Genomic DNA, 12454 nt, shown 5'->3' with positions numbered 1-12454 from the left:
AAGGGGGTAAACCCACTATGCCGGAGCCTTATTTTGGTATGAAATCTAACATTGACATATTTGCTACTAAACTGGTAATCTAATCAAAAACAAGTAAACCCATTTTGACAGTTCTTCATCTAATGAAAGTACTCCCGGTAAAAAGATCTGTTTTTGGCAATTGCCCAAAAGTAATTTGATGTAGAAGTCTTTGTAAATGAATGCGCCCTAGCCGCTCACCGGCACAGTGGTTCTGACCGCGAGCCGTTGGGAGCGGCTTGCAAGAGATAAAGAGTTAAACAATACAAAGACCTGAACAAGTCAAAAGATCCCAACTGCAATAATTGTTGTACAGCAAAAGGAACTTCTAGAACCTCAGCACACAAATTGAAGTCACAAAAATTCGAAAGGATACGCTGCGTTACTGAAATTGAACATGAAGTTTTATACAAGTTTCAGCACCCTTTTGGAAACAAAACAGGTCATTCTGAATACAACTCTGGCCTGGGCTCAGGTTGAAGTGGAAGGAAGAAAAAAAAGTAAACAACAGAATTGATGCACAAAGTAATTATCACTCTTGCACAATCCTCAATACGGATGGATCTCCGTTGTGTCCTATTCCATCTTTTAATAATGAGGAGCCCCACCCCTAGCATCTTTCACTTAGGGGCAGCCCCTCTTCCTTTTAATAAGGGTTAGAACCCCCATTCCTCCCAACATGCCAGGATGCAGAGAGCATCATTTATTAGTCCTTAACTCACCGAACATTAAGACTATCCCACCTGCGTAGCAGTTGCAGTCATTGAGCAGTTTGCCGAGTCGGGCTAGTGGTAACCATCCCCTACACAGCAGGTCGCTAGCGGGGTTCCTCCCTTGTTTCACAGGGTAGGTCCCAGGACCTGGTACTGGAGTCCTGAGATTGTGAGATATTAGGCCCCAAGGCTCACTCAAGAGAACTGCAGTACCTTATAATACTGCAAAAATAACACTCGAAGACAGTATTACATTGCAATAGTTATGGTGCTTGTCCTGTGAGGACCCACCAGACAGATGCAGGGCTAGGCCCCAAGTCTTCAACGGGTCCACCCCAAAAAGCTGTATGGGACAACAGAGGAACTTATCAGGGTGGTTCAGTGCATAACAGAAACCAGCCTTCAAGTACGATGCGACTGATTCAAAAAAGCAGAAGAATGTGCTGAGGAGGCTCAACACATACTTTTGTTGATCAAAGTAATTCTTATTCTTGACACGAAAAAAACCAAACACATAAAAATTTTTATTTTTTTAAAAATCTTACAATACATCAATGTACTAAACTGTCAGGTGTAATAAGACCGAATTCCTCAGAAAATGTTACAAATCTATAATAAAGGAAAAGATAAAGACAGAGAATTCAGTTCTTTACAAAAACTAAATGAGGAATTCAACATCAGATCTTGATCCATGATGAGACTATTCACAAAAAAACACTAAAAAACATTTTGATTTCACTTACAGACAGGTAACCAGAGAGATGTATAATAAACTACCAAACAGTGGAGCATATACGAGGGTATATGAGTACATATTGCTAATATCGCCAGTATCACAGAGACGCTTTGCTCATTTTTTTACAAATGGCAGGCCGGATGATTGGAAGAAAGGCTTTCTTTTTGCTAAGACAGTAAATATAATATTTTGTTTACATGTTTGGGGTAAAATCTGTACAAAACTATCTAAATAACACACACACACACAAAAAAAGATGATTTATATACAAGGTACAATGCCCAATCTGCATGTACAGGATACACCACTTGAAGCAGCATTTACTTTCAAAACATGAATTGAAGTCACACAGTATACACAACCCTGAAGATAACAGCGAGTAGTTCTTGTAGAAATACAAAAGGGTAATCATTGGTAACCATCACATTCAACGTAATGAAGAATAAGCAGAAAAAACGAAAAAAAATTCTCTGTACAACAGTCGATAAAATCTTTAAAATTGTAACCAATTGTACCTGGCTAAATTATGGCAAGTTCATTAGAACTGATATAAAACACACAGGGAAACGCAAATTTGGACTCAAATTAAATTCATAATGGATACAGAGTTACATATCAACAATATATTCGTTAGAGTTACGTGCAACTGGAGAACTATTAAAAATAGTAACAACCCATCTTACTTCAGAGTTTGAATCATCAATGATGTCCTGTGCAAGATGAAGCATTATGAGGGATGTCACCAGGTCCTTTTAAGTGTGTGTGTGTGTGTGTGTGTGTGTGTGTGTGTGTGTCTGAGCGTGTGTGTGTGTCTGTGTATGTGTGTGTGTTGCATGTGCGAATCAAATTACACACAGAATACAAGCAAAGAGTGAAGCACATTTTCTGGACAAATCCTGGCATTACGCCAATGGCCAGAAAGTGGCACCTCCGTGTTGGTTAGACAGGAGCACCACCCACACATTTCCTGTACCACCACAAAAAACCCGTGGACGAAAACCGCTCCAAGGTACCCACCAACCATCCACCTGACTTCTTCTTCTTCTCAGCTTTGCCAGTAGTTGAACACTGCTTCTCCAACCTTTCTGCAACAAAACACTCTCTCTGCCTCTTGCCATTCTGCTTGCCTGAGTCGTTCTGGTTCCATGCCAGGCTTCTATGTCTCTTTCCCATCTCTGTTAGGTCTTCCCCTTCCTCACTATTTTTATAGCACAAATTGCCTTCTATTTTTGCTCCCAGAATACGTTTCTTGTGTGAATCAAAGTGTTTGATATGCTTGAACAAATATGCACAGAGTGCACTGCAAAACACTTCTCTCAGCATTTCATCATTGAAAATCTCTGTATGGAAATCATTATATCCAACTGGTCAACAATCAGTCAAAAACGCCCGACACAATAAATAGCAACCTGTACAGTCATGTTCCTAAACATCCTGGAGTCATGGAACAACAACAACATGGCCAAAACCACGGTCCACTTCAAAGACACAGACAGTCACAAGTGCTCACTGTACAACTCAACTCATCTCACCAGATGCAACTGCTGCATCAAAACACCTCTGAGACAACCCCCCCCCCCATCCCACTGTTGTCCTAATAATGTCTCACTCGTATCTCATCGCGGTCATCCAGTTCCAGGCGAATGTTCGGTCCATAGCGAGTTGGTGATGTCATCGCTGCCCCATCCCTTCTCACATCCGACATACCTCCACCACTGTGCCTGACACCACAAGTTAAGGGAAACATCTCTTGTGACTCACCTCCTCCCTCCCCACCACCCCAGTACATTTTCATAATAATTATGTAACACAACTTCCAGACACTTACTTCTTTCCAAACTTATAGACTGCTAACTTTCTATTGTTTGGTAGAAACAAAGGAGCAGAGGTAACGCTTAATAGCCACTTTTAAAGGTAAGTGTAACTATCCTATAAAAACTACCATTTAAATCTCAAATGAAAAGCTTTAAACTAGCATTGAAACAAACAGAATGATAATAAAAATTATGTACAAGTTCTAAATAGAGCTAAATCCACCCTTAATTTGTAAACTATGTCTACCTCTAAAATTTAAGACCAGACTATGAGAAAGACAAATTTAAAAAAATAATATTTATAAAAAAAAAAAAAAATAATATCTACTAGCTGGGTACCGGTTCGATGAACGAACTCAAAAGAATTGATCGTCAAGTCATTATGGAATCACTGCTTGTGAACGAAAGCCTTACTTGTCTACAATGGCGTCTTAGAAGACAGACTTTCCGAAGATAAGATCTATACGAAACTAAAGAAAAAATGAAAATTAAACTACAGTGACTTCAGACTCCTTAATATAACTGAACACCCTTTAAATGATTCTGAACCACCATTAATTTTTTCAAATTCGAAAGTTAAGTGGTTTGGAAGTTTTTTGGCGACCAAAGTGACAAACTTCCACAAATATAATATATATAGATACTAATAAAGCTCAGGTAAGCCAGCTCCAGTCAAGGATACGCAGATGCCGAGTCCCAGGCGGTGTGTGTGTTGAGGTAGGTGGCGCCGGTGCTGTTGTCCAGCCGGTTGTGGTGCTGCTTCAGCCACTCCTTCTGCTCTATCAGCTGGGAGTGGACTGAGGGCATCGGGGGTCGAGAGTCCAGCATACTCACTCGGAAGTGGCGGTCCCTGGGTACAGAATTAAAATTTTAAAAATCCAACACCGTGAATATTTTCTTTTTTTTCTCATTGGTAACACCGTTGAAAATGCGTAATTTTTAGGGATACGTCACAGAAGTTGGAAAATTTTCCGCTTCTGGTTGCATATATGGCATTACATGTACGTCACACTAATAACCTAGCTCTAATTCTACTGTGCAGAGTTTTAGCCACAAGCTGTAATGATAATAATAAATAAAATTTTTATAGCACAAATTCCGACTCAACAGAAAGCCCAATGTGCTTTGTAATCTATATAATTATTACCATCCCACCAATAAATACTAAACGTTGCCTGCAGGATGTAGTTTGTTGACCACACTGCTTTAATTAACTCAATCCAGTGACCGAGATATCTCCGTTAGCTCGTGGGCTGCGTTCAATCCCATCACCGAGATAACTCTGTTCTATAGTTTTGTTCTGTATACTAGTTATTTCGTTTCGGAAAACGGCTTCAAATTTTATATAAGGTCAATTTATTATTTCCACGGCTAATTCTGCCTAGAGGGGAGCTGGGTCATTCACACGGAGAAATCGCGGTTTTTATGAAGGCATTCTCAGAACATTTTTCCGCTGAGCATGTGTAGCAATTGATTCTCTCTGCCTTTCTCACACATACATTTTTTTTTTATTCATGAAAGTATTCAACACGTCTTTATTACACATGACATACAATATATAGATCTAGACACTCACAAGCATATTATCTGAATATCAATGTGGGCTTACTCTTGCTCATTCGGCCAAGGAAAAAAAAGTCCCCAAAATTGGCAAATTTGTACAACACCTCAAAGCAAAAGTACTGAAGCTAACATACTTCAAATTTGGAATGTCTAAAGATCCATCTTACGTTGTACTTCGTGCAAATTTCAAAGCAATTGGACGACATTTATGGTTACTAGTGGGCCCCTACATAAGTGCCAAATAGACCGGTTTCTGGGTACAATTTTGGGAAAAATTCCAAGATTGAGTGAGTTAATGGGTCCTGATACTATCATACTCTGGGATGCCTTGAACAATACTTCTACAATTCTACACGAGTCAAATTGGTAATTGTACGGGGTAGTGCAAAATGGGGGGGTGGGGGGGGAGGGGAATAGTTATATACAGGTTGGTTCATAACACAATAACATTGTATGGAAACAAGGATGAAGCCATTATGTGTGTTTACGTGTGTGTGTGTGTGTGTGTGTGTTTGTGTGTGCAAGCGAATGTGTTATGAGTATGTGTGTGTGTGCAGACGTCTATTCTCGTGTGTGTGTGTTTGCAGGCGTTTATAAACATGTGAATGTTTGTGTTTAGGCTGGATGATATGACTGAGCTCAGTGCAGAGGTATACCTGACAGATAGCGAAGCATGGCCAAAACCATGGGAGGAAGTGTGGTACGATGGGCTGGAAGTGTAAGGAGGTCTGCGATCTGAAAGAATACAAAAATATTCTGTTTAAAAAAATCAAAGAAGGTATTTACGTAAAATGCTAGACGCTGCCACGGTTATTGTTGAGTTGTATGTTATTGTAGGCAGCACAATAACAGCCACATCTTATTAAGAACAAATTAAGTTAAAGGCAATTGAAAAGATGGAGAAGGAGCAGATGACAGTGACAGACTTTGTTTTTCTGTATCGAGTAGAAAGAAACACATCAACACGATAAGCCATAAAGTGCACAGGAAAAGCAAATAGGCAGGAACAACAAAACGAAAGCAGAGAAGTAGGATCTGCCAATAGCTCCCTCCTTCCATCAAAAGTAGTCCTCAGGCTATCAACAATATTATTTTTTTAAAGCCTTTACATTAAATTTGTTTGTTGCCAGGTTGCGAGCAATATTTCCTTTTTTAAGCCTTTAGACTTCTCTGGTTTGTGCTTTGTACAACAAGGTGTCAGGTTACTCACCACCAAAATATTTCCTCCACTTACGCTCCAGAGACTGCTCTGCCGTGTGCACCATGGTGGAGTAGTCCTTGGGAGGAGGCCTGCAACAACAGCAAGTAACTAAATAAGTAAGTCAGTTCAGAGTTTAAGGCCATGGGCCTGTATGAAAATCACATAAAACACTCATTTTGTAGAGCGAAGGAAACGACACAAACACAACCTTCTTCAATGTAGGACAAAATTGTTATGAAGGCGTAGAATGAAAAAGAAAACACACTTATGTTACAACAGTGAGGGGTGACTCAAGCCTCGGCATTGGCACAATGTCATTGTGTGTGTGTGTGTGTAGGTATGTGTGTGTACGTGTGTGCGTGTGTGTATAGGTGTGCACCCGCGTGCACTGTGTGTGAATGTGTGTGTGTATGTGTGTGTGAATATGTGTGTGTGTGTGAATGTGTGTGTATGTGTGTGTGTGCATGAATGTATGTGTGTGAGTGTGAAACACCTAACTGATGTGCCGGCATCTGGACAATACAGATTTTATTACATCTTACCCGACAGGAGGATGAGGGCTCCACTGCACAGCCTCTGGCATGCCACTGTAGTGGTGGCTGGACGGAGGGGCTGGAGACGCAGTGCCGGACTTGTCTGAACAGAAAACAGTGAGGGACCAAGAGTTAAAAAGATGATTTTTTGGCTTATTTAAACAATGATTTCTTCTTTTTAAGTAAGAGTTTTACGGCACTTGCAACAAAGAAAACGACATATGAAATAATAGAGGCAATAATATACAAAGCTACATGATTTTAAAACACCTACAAAATCTACAAGACGTAAGCTGATAAAGAAAACAACATTAAGGAAAGATTAAACAAGACAAGATAAGAAATTATACAATGAAAAAGAATACAAGATAAGAAATTATACAATAAAAAAGAAAAGTCCAATGCAAGATGAGAAAAGACAAAGAAAAGAGACACAAGAAGCAAACAAACAAACAAAACCCCCAAAGAAACAAACAAAAACTCAAAACCCCTGATAGATAAAGAAAAAGACCAGCACAAATAAGTTGTTTTCTTTAAAGTGACAATGGACTGTATAAAATAAAAAGATACAATATATAATAGCGAGAAAAATAAACTTTGAAAAGATAAAATGCTACCTGAGACAATAAAATAAATGATTGAAACTGAACAAAGTGTGCTGTGCAATGAGAGACAGAGAGAGAGAGAGAGAGAGAGACACAGAGAGAGAGAGAGAGAGAGACAGAGAGAGAGAGAGAGAGAGAGAGAAAGAGAGAAAGAGACAGAAAGAGAGAGAGACAGACAGAATGCAAGGTTTTCATTAATCTTTGTCTATAAAAGTAAGGATCCGAGACAGTTAAGAAATTACGTCAGAGAGAGAGAGAGAGAGAGAGAGAGAGAGAGAGAGAGAGAGAGAGAGAGACAGAGAGAGAAAGAGAGAGAGAGAGAAAGAGAGAAAGAGAGGGATAGAGAGAGAGAGGGATAGAGAGAGAGAGAGAGAGAGAGGGAGAGAGGGAGAGAGAGAGAGAGAGGCAAACAGACAGACAGACAGTCAGACAGCCAGCCAACCAGCCAGACAGACAGACAGACAGACGGACAGACAAACAAACACAGCGGGGCTACCTACCGTCTTTGTCAATGAAAGTAAGGACCCGGGACAGTTCGGAATTGATTTTGTGCAGAGCTTTAGTCAGGTCTTCGTTGCCGGTAGTAGGGAACAACGCTGATGGGGCGGGCTGACCTCCATGTCGGTGACCTTCACAGGAAGCAGGAGAAGATTTGAGGAATTAAGTGAGGATTACAACAAAAAAAAACTCCTCAGAATTCAGGCTTTACTGACATGACAGAATCGTGGTAGAAAGAAAACTTTTTTCCAAAGTACAGTTGATCAGCATCAAGTAATAAAAAAAAACAAACAACAACTTAAAGCAGAAAACAGACAATGTGGAAGGTGTCAAAATCCCCCCCCCCCCCTCCTGCATAATTCTTTTTTTTTTCTCTAGCACAGATGTTAAATAAGCCTATCAAGTAATAAAAGAGACAAGACTTTTAAGTAAAAAACACAGATATTGTGGAAGATGTCAGCAGTCGCCCCCCTCCCCTTAGTGATGCATAACTTATAAATTTGTTATTTTCTTCATTTTTATTATTTTTTCTAAATGTGGTCTTTTGGCCAACATTCATGCCTGTAAGGATTGGGTGGCATAAAATTCTAATAATAACAATAATAATAATAGATAGCATTTTGTTTAGCGCAAATCCCCGCTCAACAGCAAGCTCTATGCCCATCACAATCTCTATAATATTACCCCAGCAGACCTGAGAGCATTCTGAAACAACCTCAACTTCCTGGGAAGCATACAATGTAAGCAGCCATTTATAGGCGATAAACACCAACATACTGACAATCCCATTCCCACCTGGGTGAAGTGAGGAAAATTTGTGAAAAGTGCCTTTCCCAAGGACACAACGACGGGTCCGAGGCTCGAATCCCCGAACCCGCAACCTCACGATTACGAGTCCGGTAGCCTCACCACTAACTTTCGAATTCTTTAGAAATATTTTTACAGATCCTGGACATTCAAGCTCAGGAAAATATTTGACCTATCTGCTATGATGAGCAACCATACGGTGCCTGACACACCCACAACTTACCGTGCAGGAAGTTGTCGAGACTGGCATCCGTGCTGCTCACCCCACTGCTCTCGTCCTCGCTGAGGTCAAGGTTAGGTACTTTCACCCTCTGCCAAGGCCGTTGAAACGGAGAAAACTCAGATTCCTCTTCACTCTCGTCCTAAGACAAAAAAAAATATTGAGCTCAAAGCATATCAAGCCAGAATTTTTTTTCTTCTTTTAATTTGTAGATTTTCTTAGTCCACATCCACATGGTTTAGATCATTTAAGAAATCAAGTAAGACTACATAAAAAAAACCTTTAGAAGTCACACACAAAGATTTTTTAATAAAATGGTGCTCTTTGTCAATGCGCTAGCGCTACTTGGAACAAATTACAGATGCAGGATTTATCAACAAACAAGATGGAAATGCACTGAATAATAGAATCAGAGAAAAAAAGTTAAAACAGCGCATAAACACAGATAGCTCCTGCCTCTTTCAACAAATCATTATCAATAGTCAGGGTTTTACACAACTCAGAAGAGGGCTGCATCTCACCAAAACCCCAAGCCGTCTTACCTCTTTCGCCAAATGCTCCAGATGATGGAGCTGTTCCTCTTTCTCGACCAGCAGACGTGACCCTGAGTTGACCTGCGACTGTAGGGCGTCGATGTGGTGGCGTTCCGTCTCCAGACTCTCCCGCACCTGGTCCAGTAGCTCCGCACTCTGAGCTGAGCCCTTCTGGCAACATGGATTTACGTATAGTTTTATTAAAAGTTTTACGGTACTTGCAACACATTAAGGTCATATAAGTGCGGAAGATTAGAAGTAAAAGTGTTACAAGAGAGTAACAAACACAAAAAAGAAGGAGGAGAGATCAGGACAATAGATGTTTGATAGGTAAGAAGGAGCAAACCACACAAGAGCACACGCCAACCACCTACAAAATGGATTTATAACAAGAAACCTTGATCTAAGAAAACTAATGCATCCTTTTTTGTGTTTTGGTAAGCATTTTACGACACTTGCAACACAATTAGGTCAAATAAGTGAGAAGACTAGAGGTGTTACAAGAGAGTCAAAAACCCAAAACAGAGGGAGGAATCATAAGGACAATAGATGTTTGATAGGAATGAAGGAGCAATCACCCACAGCAACGTATCTATCCTGTCTCTAGCAATGACAACCAGTTATTCTTCTTGTTTGTTTCTTTTAGTAGAGGTTTTACGGCGCTCGCAACTGCATAAGGTCTTATCAGCGCCAGAAGACTAGAGGTGTTATAAGAGAGTAAAAAACATAAAAAAGGAGGGGAGAAAAGGACGATAGATTTTTTATAGGAAAGAAGAAGCAAACTACACCAGAGCACCTGCCAACCACCCACAGTCATCCTTCGTTAATCTCAGCTCAAATTTCCCAGCTGCTGATCAGAGCTCTTAACAAAACCTTAACAAAACAAAAGCCACCACTCTATCACTCATACAGTGCTGGAGATGTCGCTTCAACAAATTCAAAAGCTACCACACTATCATTCTCGCCTTGCTGGTAATGTCGGTTCAACGCCAACCCCCCCCCACACCCAAAAAAAAATCCACCACCCTGTCCCTCAGAACTTGAAGGCGCTGTCATTCAATAAAAACAAAAGCCACCCCACTACCACTCAACCATTGCAGGTGGTGTCGGTTCAACAAAACCAAAATTTTAAAAAATCACCACTCTCTCACTCACCCCTTGCTCGTGACATCAGCTCAATTAAACTCTTTTAGTTTTAGTAAGAGCTTACGGCACTTGCAACACAATAAGGTCATATAAGTGCCGAAGATTAAAGGTGTTACAAGAGAGTAACAAACACAAAGAAGAAGGAGGGGAGGTAAAGACGATAGATGTTTGACAGGAAAGGAGCAAACCAAACCAGAGCACCCGCCAACCACCCACTCGTACGTGATTTATGATGGCACTTGCAACCCACCTTCAAAACCCCCCCACAAAAAAAGCCCTGAAGAAAGTCCACCACCCTGTCACCCACCCTTTGCTGGTAATGAAGGTTGACCAAAAACACACAAAAAAACAAACCCGACCACCCTTTCACTCACTCCTAGCAGGTGACATCAGCTCAATAAAAACAAAGAAAAAACAAACCAAAAAACACAAAAATACCCAAATCGACCACCCTTTCACTCACTCACTCACTCACTCCTTGCTGGTGATATCAGCTCAATGTAAAAAAAAACAACCCCGACACAAACAAAAACCACAAACCCCCCCCCCCAATCCACCACCCTGTCAGTCACTCACCCCTTGCTGGTGACGTCGGGTGTCCTTGACCAGCTCCTGTTTGGCGGCCGCCAGTGCCGACTGCCGCTGTTTCAGAGCTCTCCTCTGTTTGTGCAAGAAGGCCTTGGCTCGGGTGATAGTCATGCTCTCCTTCCTCAGGTGTTCCTTCAAACCCCTACGAGCAGAGAGGAACCTTGTCAGTCAGCATCATTACTCCCTATAAATTTTGGTTTTAGTACAAGTTCTTTTAGTTTTAGTAAGAGCTTATGGCACTTGCAACACAATAAGGTCATATAAGTGCCGAAGATTAAATGTGTTACAAGAGAGTAACAAACACAAAGAAGAAGGAGGGGAGGTAAAGACGATAGATGTTTGACAGGAAAGAAGGAGCAAACCAAACCAGAGCACCCGCCAACCACCCACTCGTACGTGATTTATGATGGCACTTGCAACCCAAATAGGTCACATAAGTGCCAAAGGTGAGAGATGTTACTAGTAACATACAAAGGAAAAAGAGGTGGTCTGCTCATCTTTTCCTATCAAACATCTATTGTCCTTATCTCTCCTTTTTTGTGCCTGTTACTCTCTTGTAACACCTTCAATCTCCGGCACTTATATGACCTTATTGTGTTGCAAGTGCCGTAAAACTCTTAATAAAACTAAAGAGGAGGGGAGATAACGATGAAAGATGTTTGAAAAGAAAGACGGAGCAAACCACATCAGAGCGTCTGCAAACCACCCACCTTACCTCCCTTTAAGGTTATTCAATATATTTGTGACAGAATACATTTTTCGGCATAACTAGATCAAAGTAACTGACTGCTTTTGAGACATAATAAATAAATTGTCCAATTTAAATATGCAAGTGTGTCATCTAGCACTAGGAAGAACAAAGACAGACAGGAACAACTGGAAGACAGGGAAGTAGCACTGTTGCCATTTCTGATTCGTCCGGTAGTTTAAGGAAGATAAAATCTCCAGATAAAATCCTTTGATTCATTTAAATGTCAGTGGAAGTCATTTTTAATTTTTAATTGATGAGATGAATATTCAGAGAGATTTTTTTTGGTCAGAACATAATGTATTATAATAATGTTGTATTGTAAAGCGCTCAGAGCCTGTGTACTTTAATCGTGGTTGAGTGCAAATTAAAAGTCATATATTATTATTATTACTATCATCATTATTATCATTATTATTATTAATTAAGGTACCAAGCTTCTCACCGTTTCTCCGACTCTGGTACACTGGGCTCCATCCAGTCCTGATCTGGCCCCAGGTTGTCGTACCAGTGCGAGCCACCCTAATCAGCCACAAGAAAGAGCAAAAAGAAAAAAGGATTTTAAAAATGTTTTACACCCCTCTGGACACAATTATGATCTTTGAGAAGGCAGGGAACTCGACAGTCCAGGCGTGTAACTGCCTATCCAGGCAAAGGGAGAAGGGGAAAAAGAGAGAGGTAACAGTTGTGTTGATTGGGGGGAGGGGGGGGAGGAGAGAGAGAGAGAGAGA

At 40.7% G+C, this 12454-nt stretch overlaps 1 protein-coding gene across 1 annotated transcript in view; it reads right to left on the bottom strand.

The window, feature by feature from the left end:
- Positions 1 to 1268: 1268 nt before the first annotated feature.
- Positions 1269 to 12454, bottom strand: part of LOC101861599 (centrosomal protein of 164 kDa) — a gene marked incomplete in the record, with an annotated part of 50405 nt that continues 39219 nt past the window's right edge. The window contains 10 exon segments of the mRNA XM_005104171.3: positions 1269 to 3188; positions 3964 to 4131; positions 5501 to 5579; positions 6055 to 6134; positions 6588 to 6681; positions 7684 to 7812; positions 8712 to 8850; positions 9251 to 9412; positions 10964 to 11117; positions 12169 to 12245. Coding sequence (XP_005104228.2) covers positions 3062 to 3188; positions 3964 to 4131; positions 5501 to 5579; positions 6055 to 6134; positions 6588 to 6681; positions 7684 to 7812; positions 8712 to 8850; positions 9251 to 9412; positions 10964 to 11117; positions 12169 to 12245 — 1209 coding nt within the window.

This window comes from Aplysia californica, unplaced genomic scaffold (genome assembly GCF_000002075.1).
Source record: "Aplysia californica isolate F4 #8 unplaced genomic scaffold, AplCal3.0 scaffold00408, whole genome shotgun sequence".
Taxonomy (NCBI): Eukaryota; Metazoa; Mollusca; class Gastropoda; order Aplysiida; family Aplysiidae; genus Aplysia; species Aplysia californica.
Note: the sequence above shows the minus strand (reverse complement) of the source record. Positions and strands in the feature narration are given on the sequence as shown.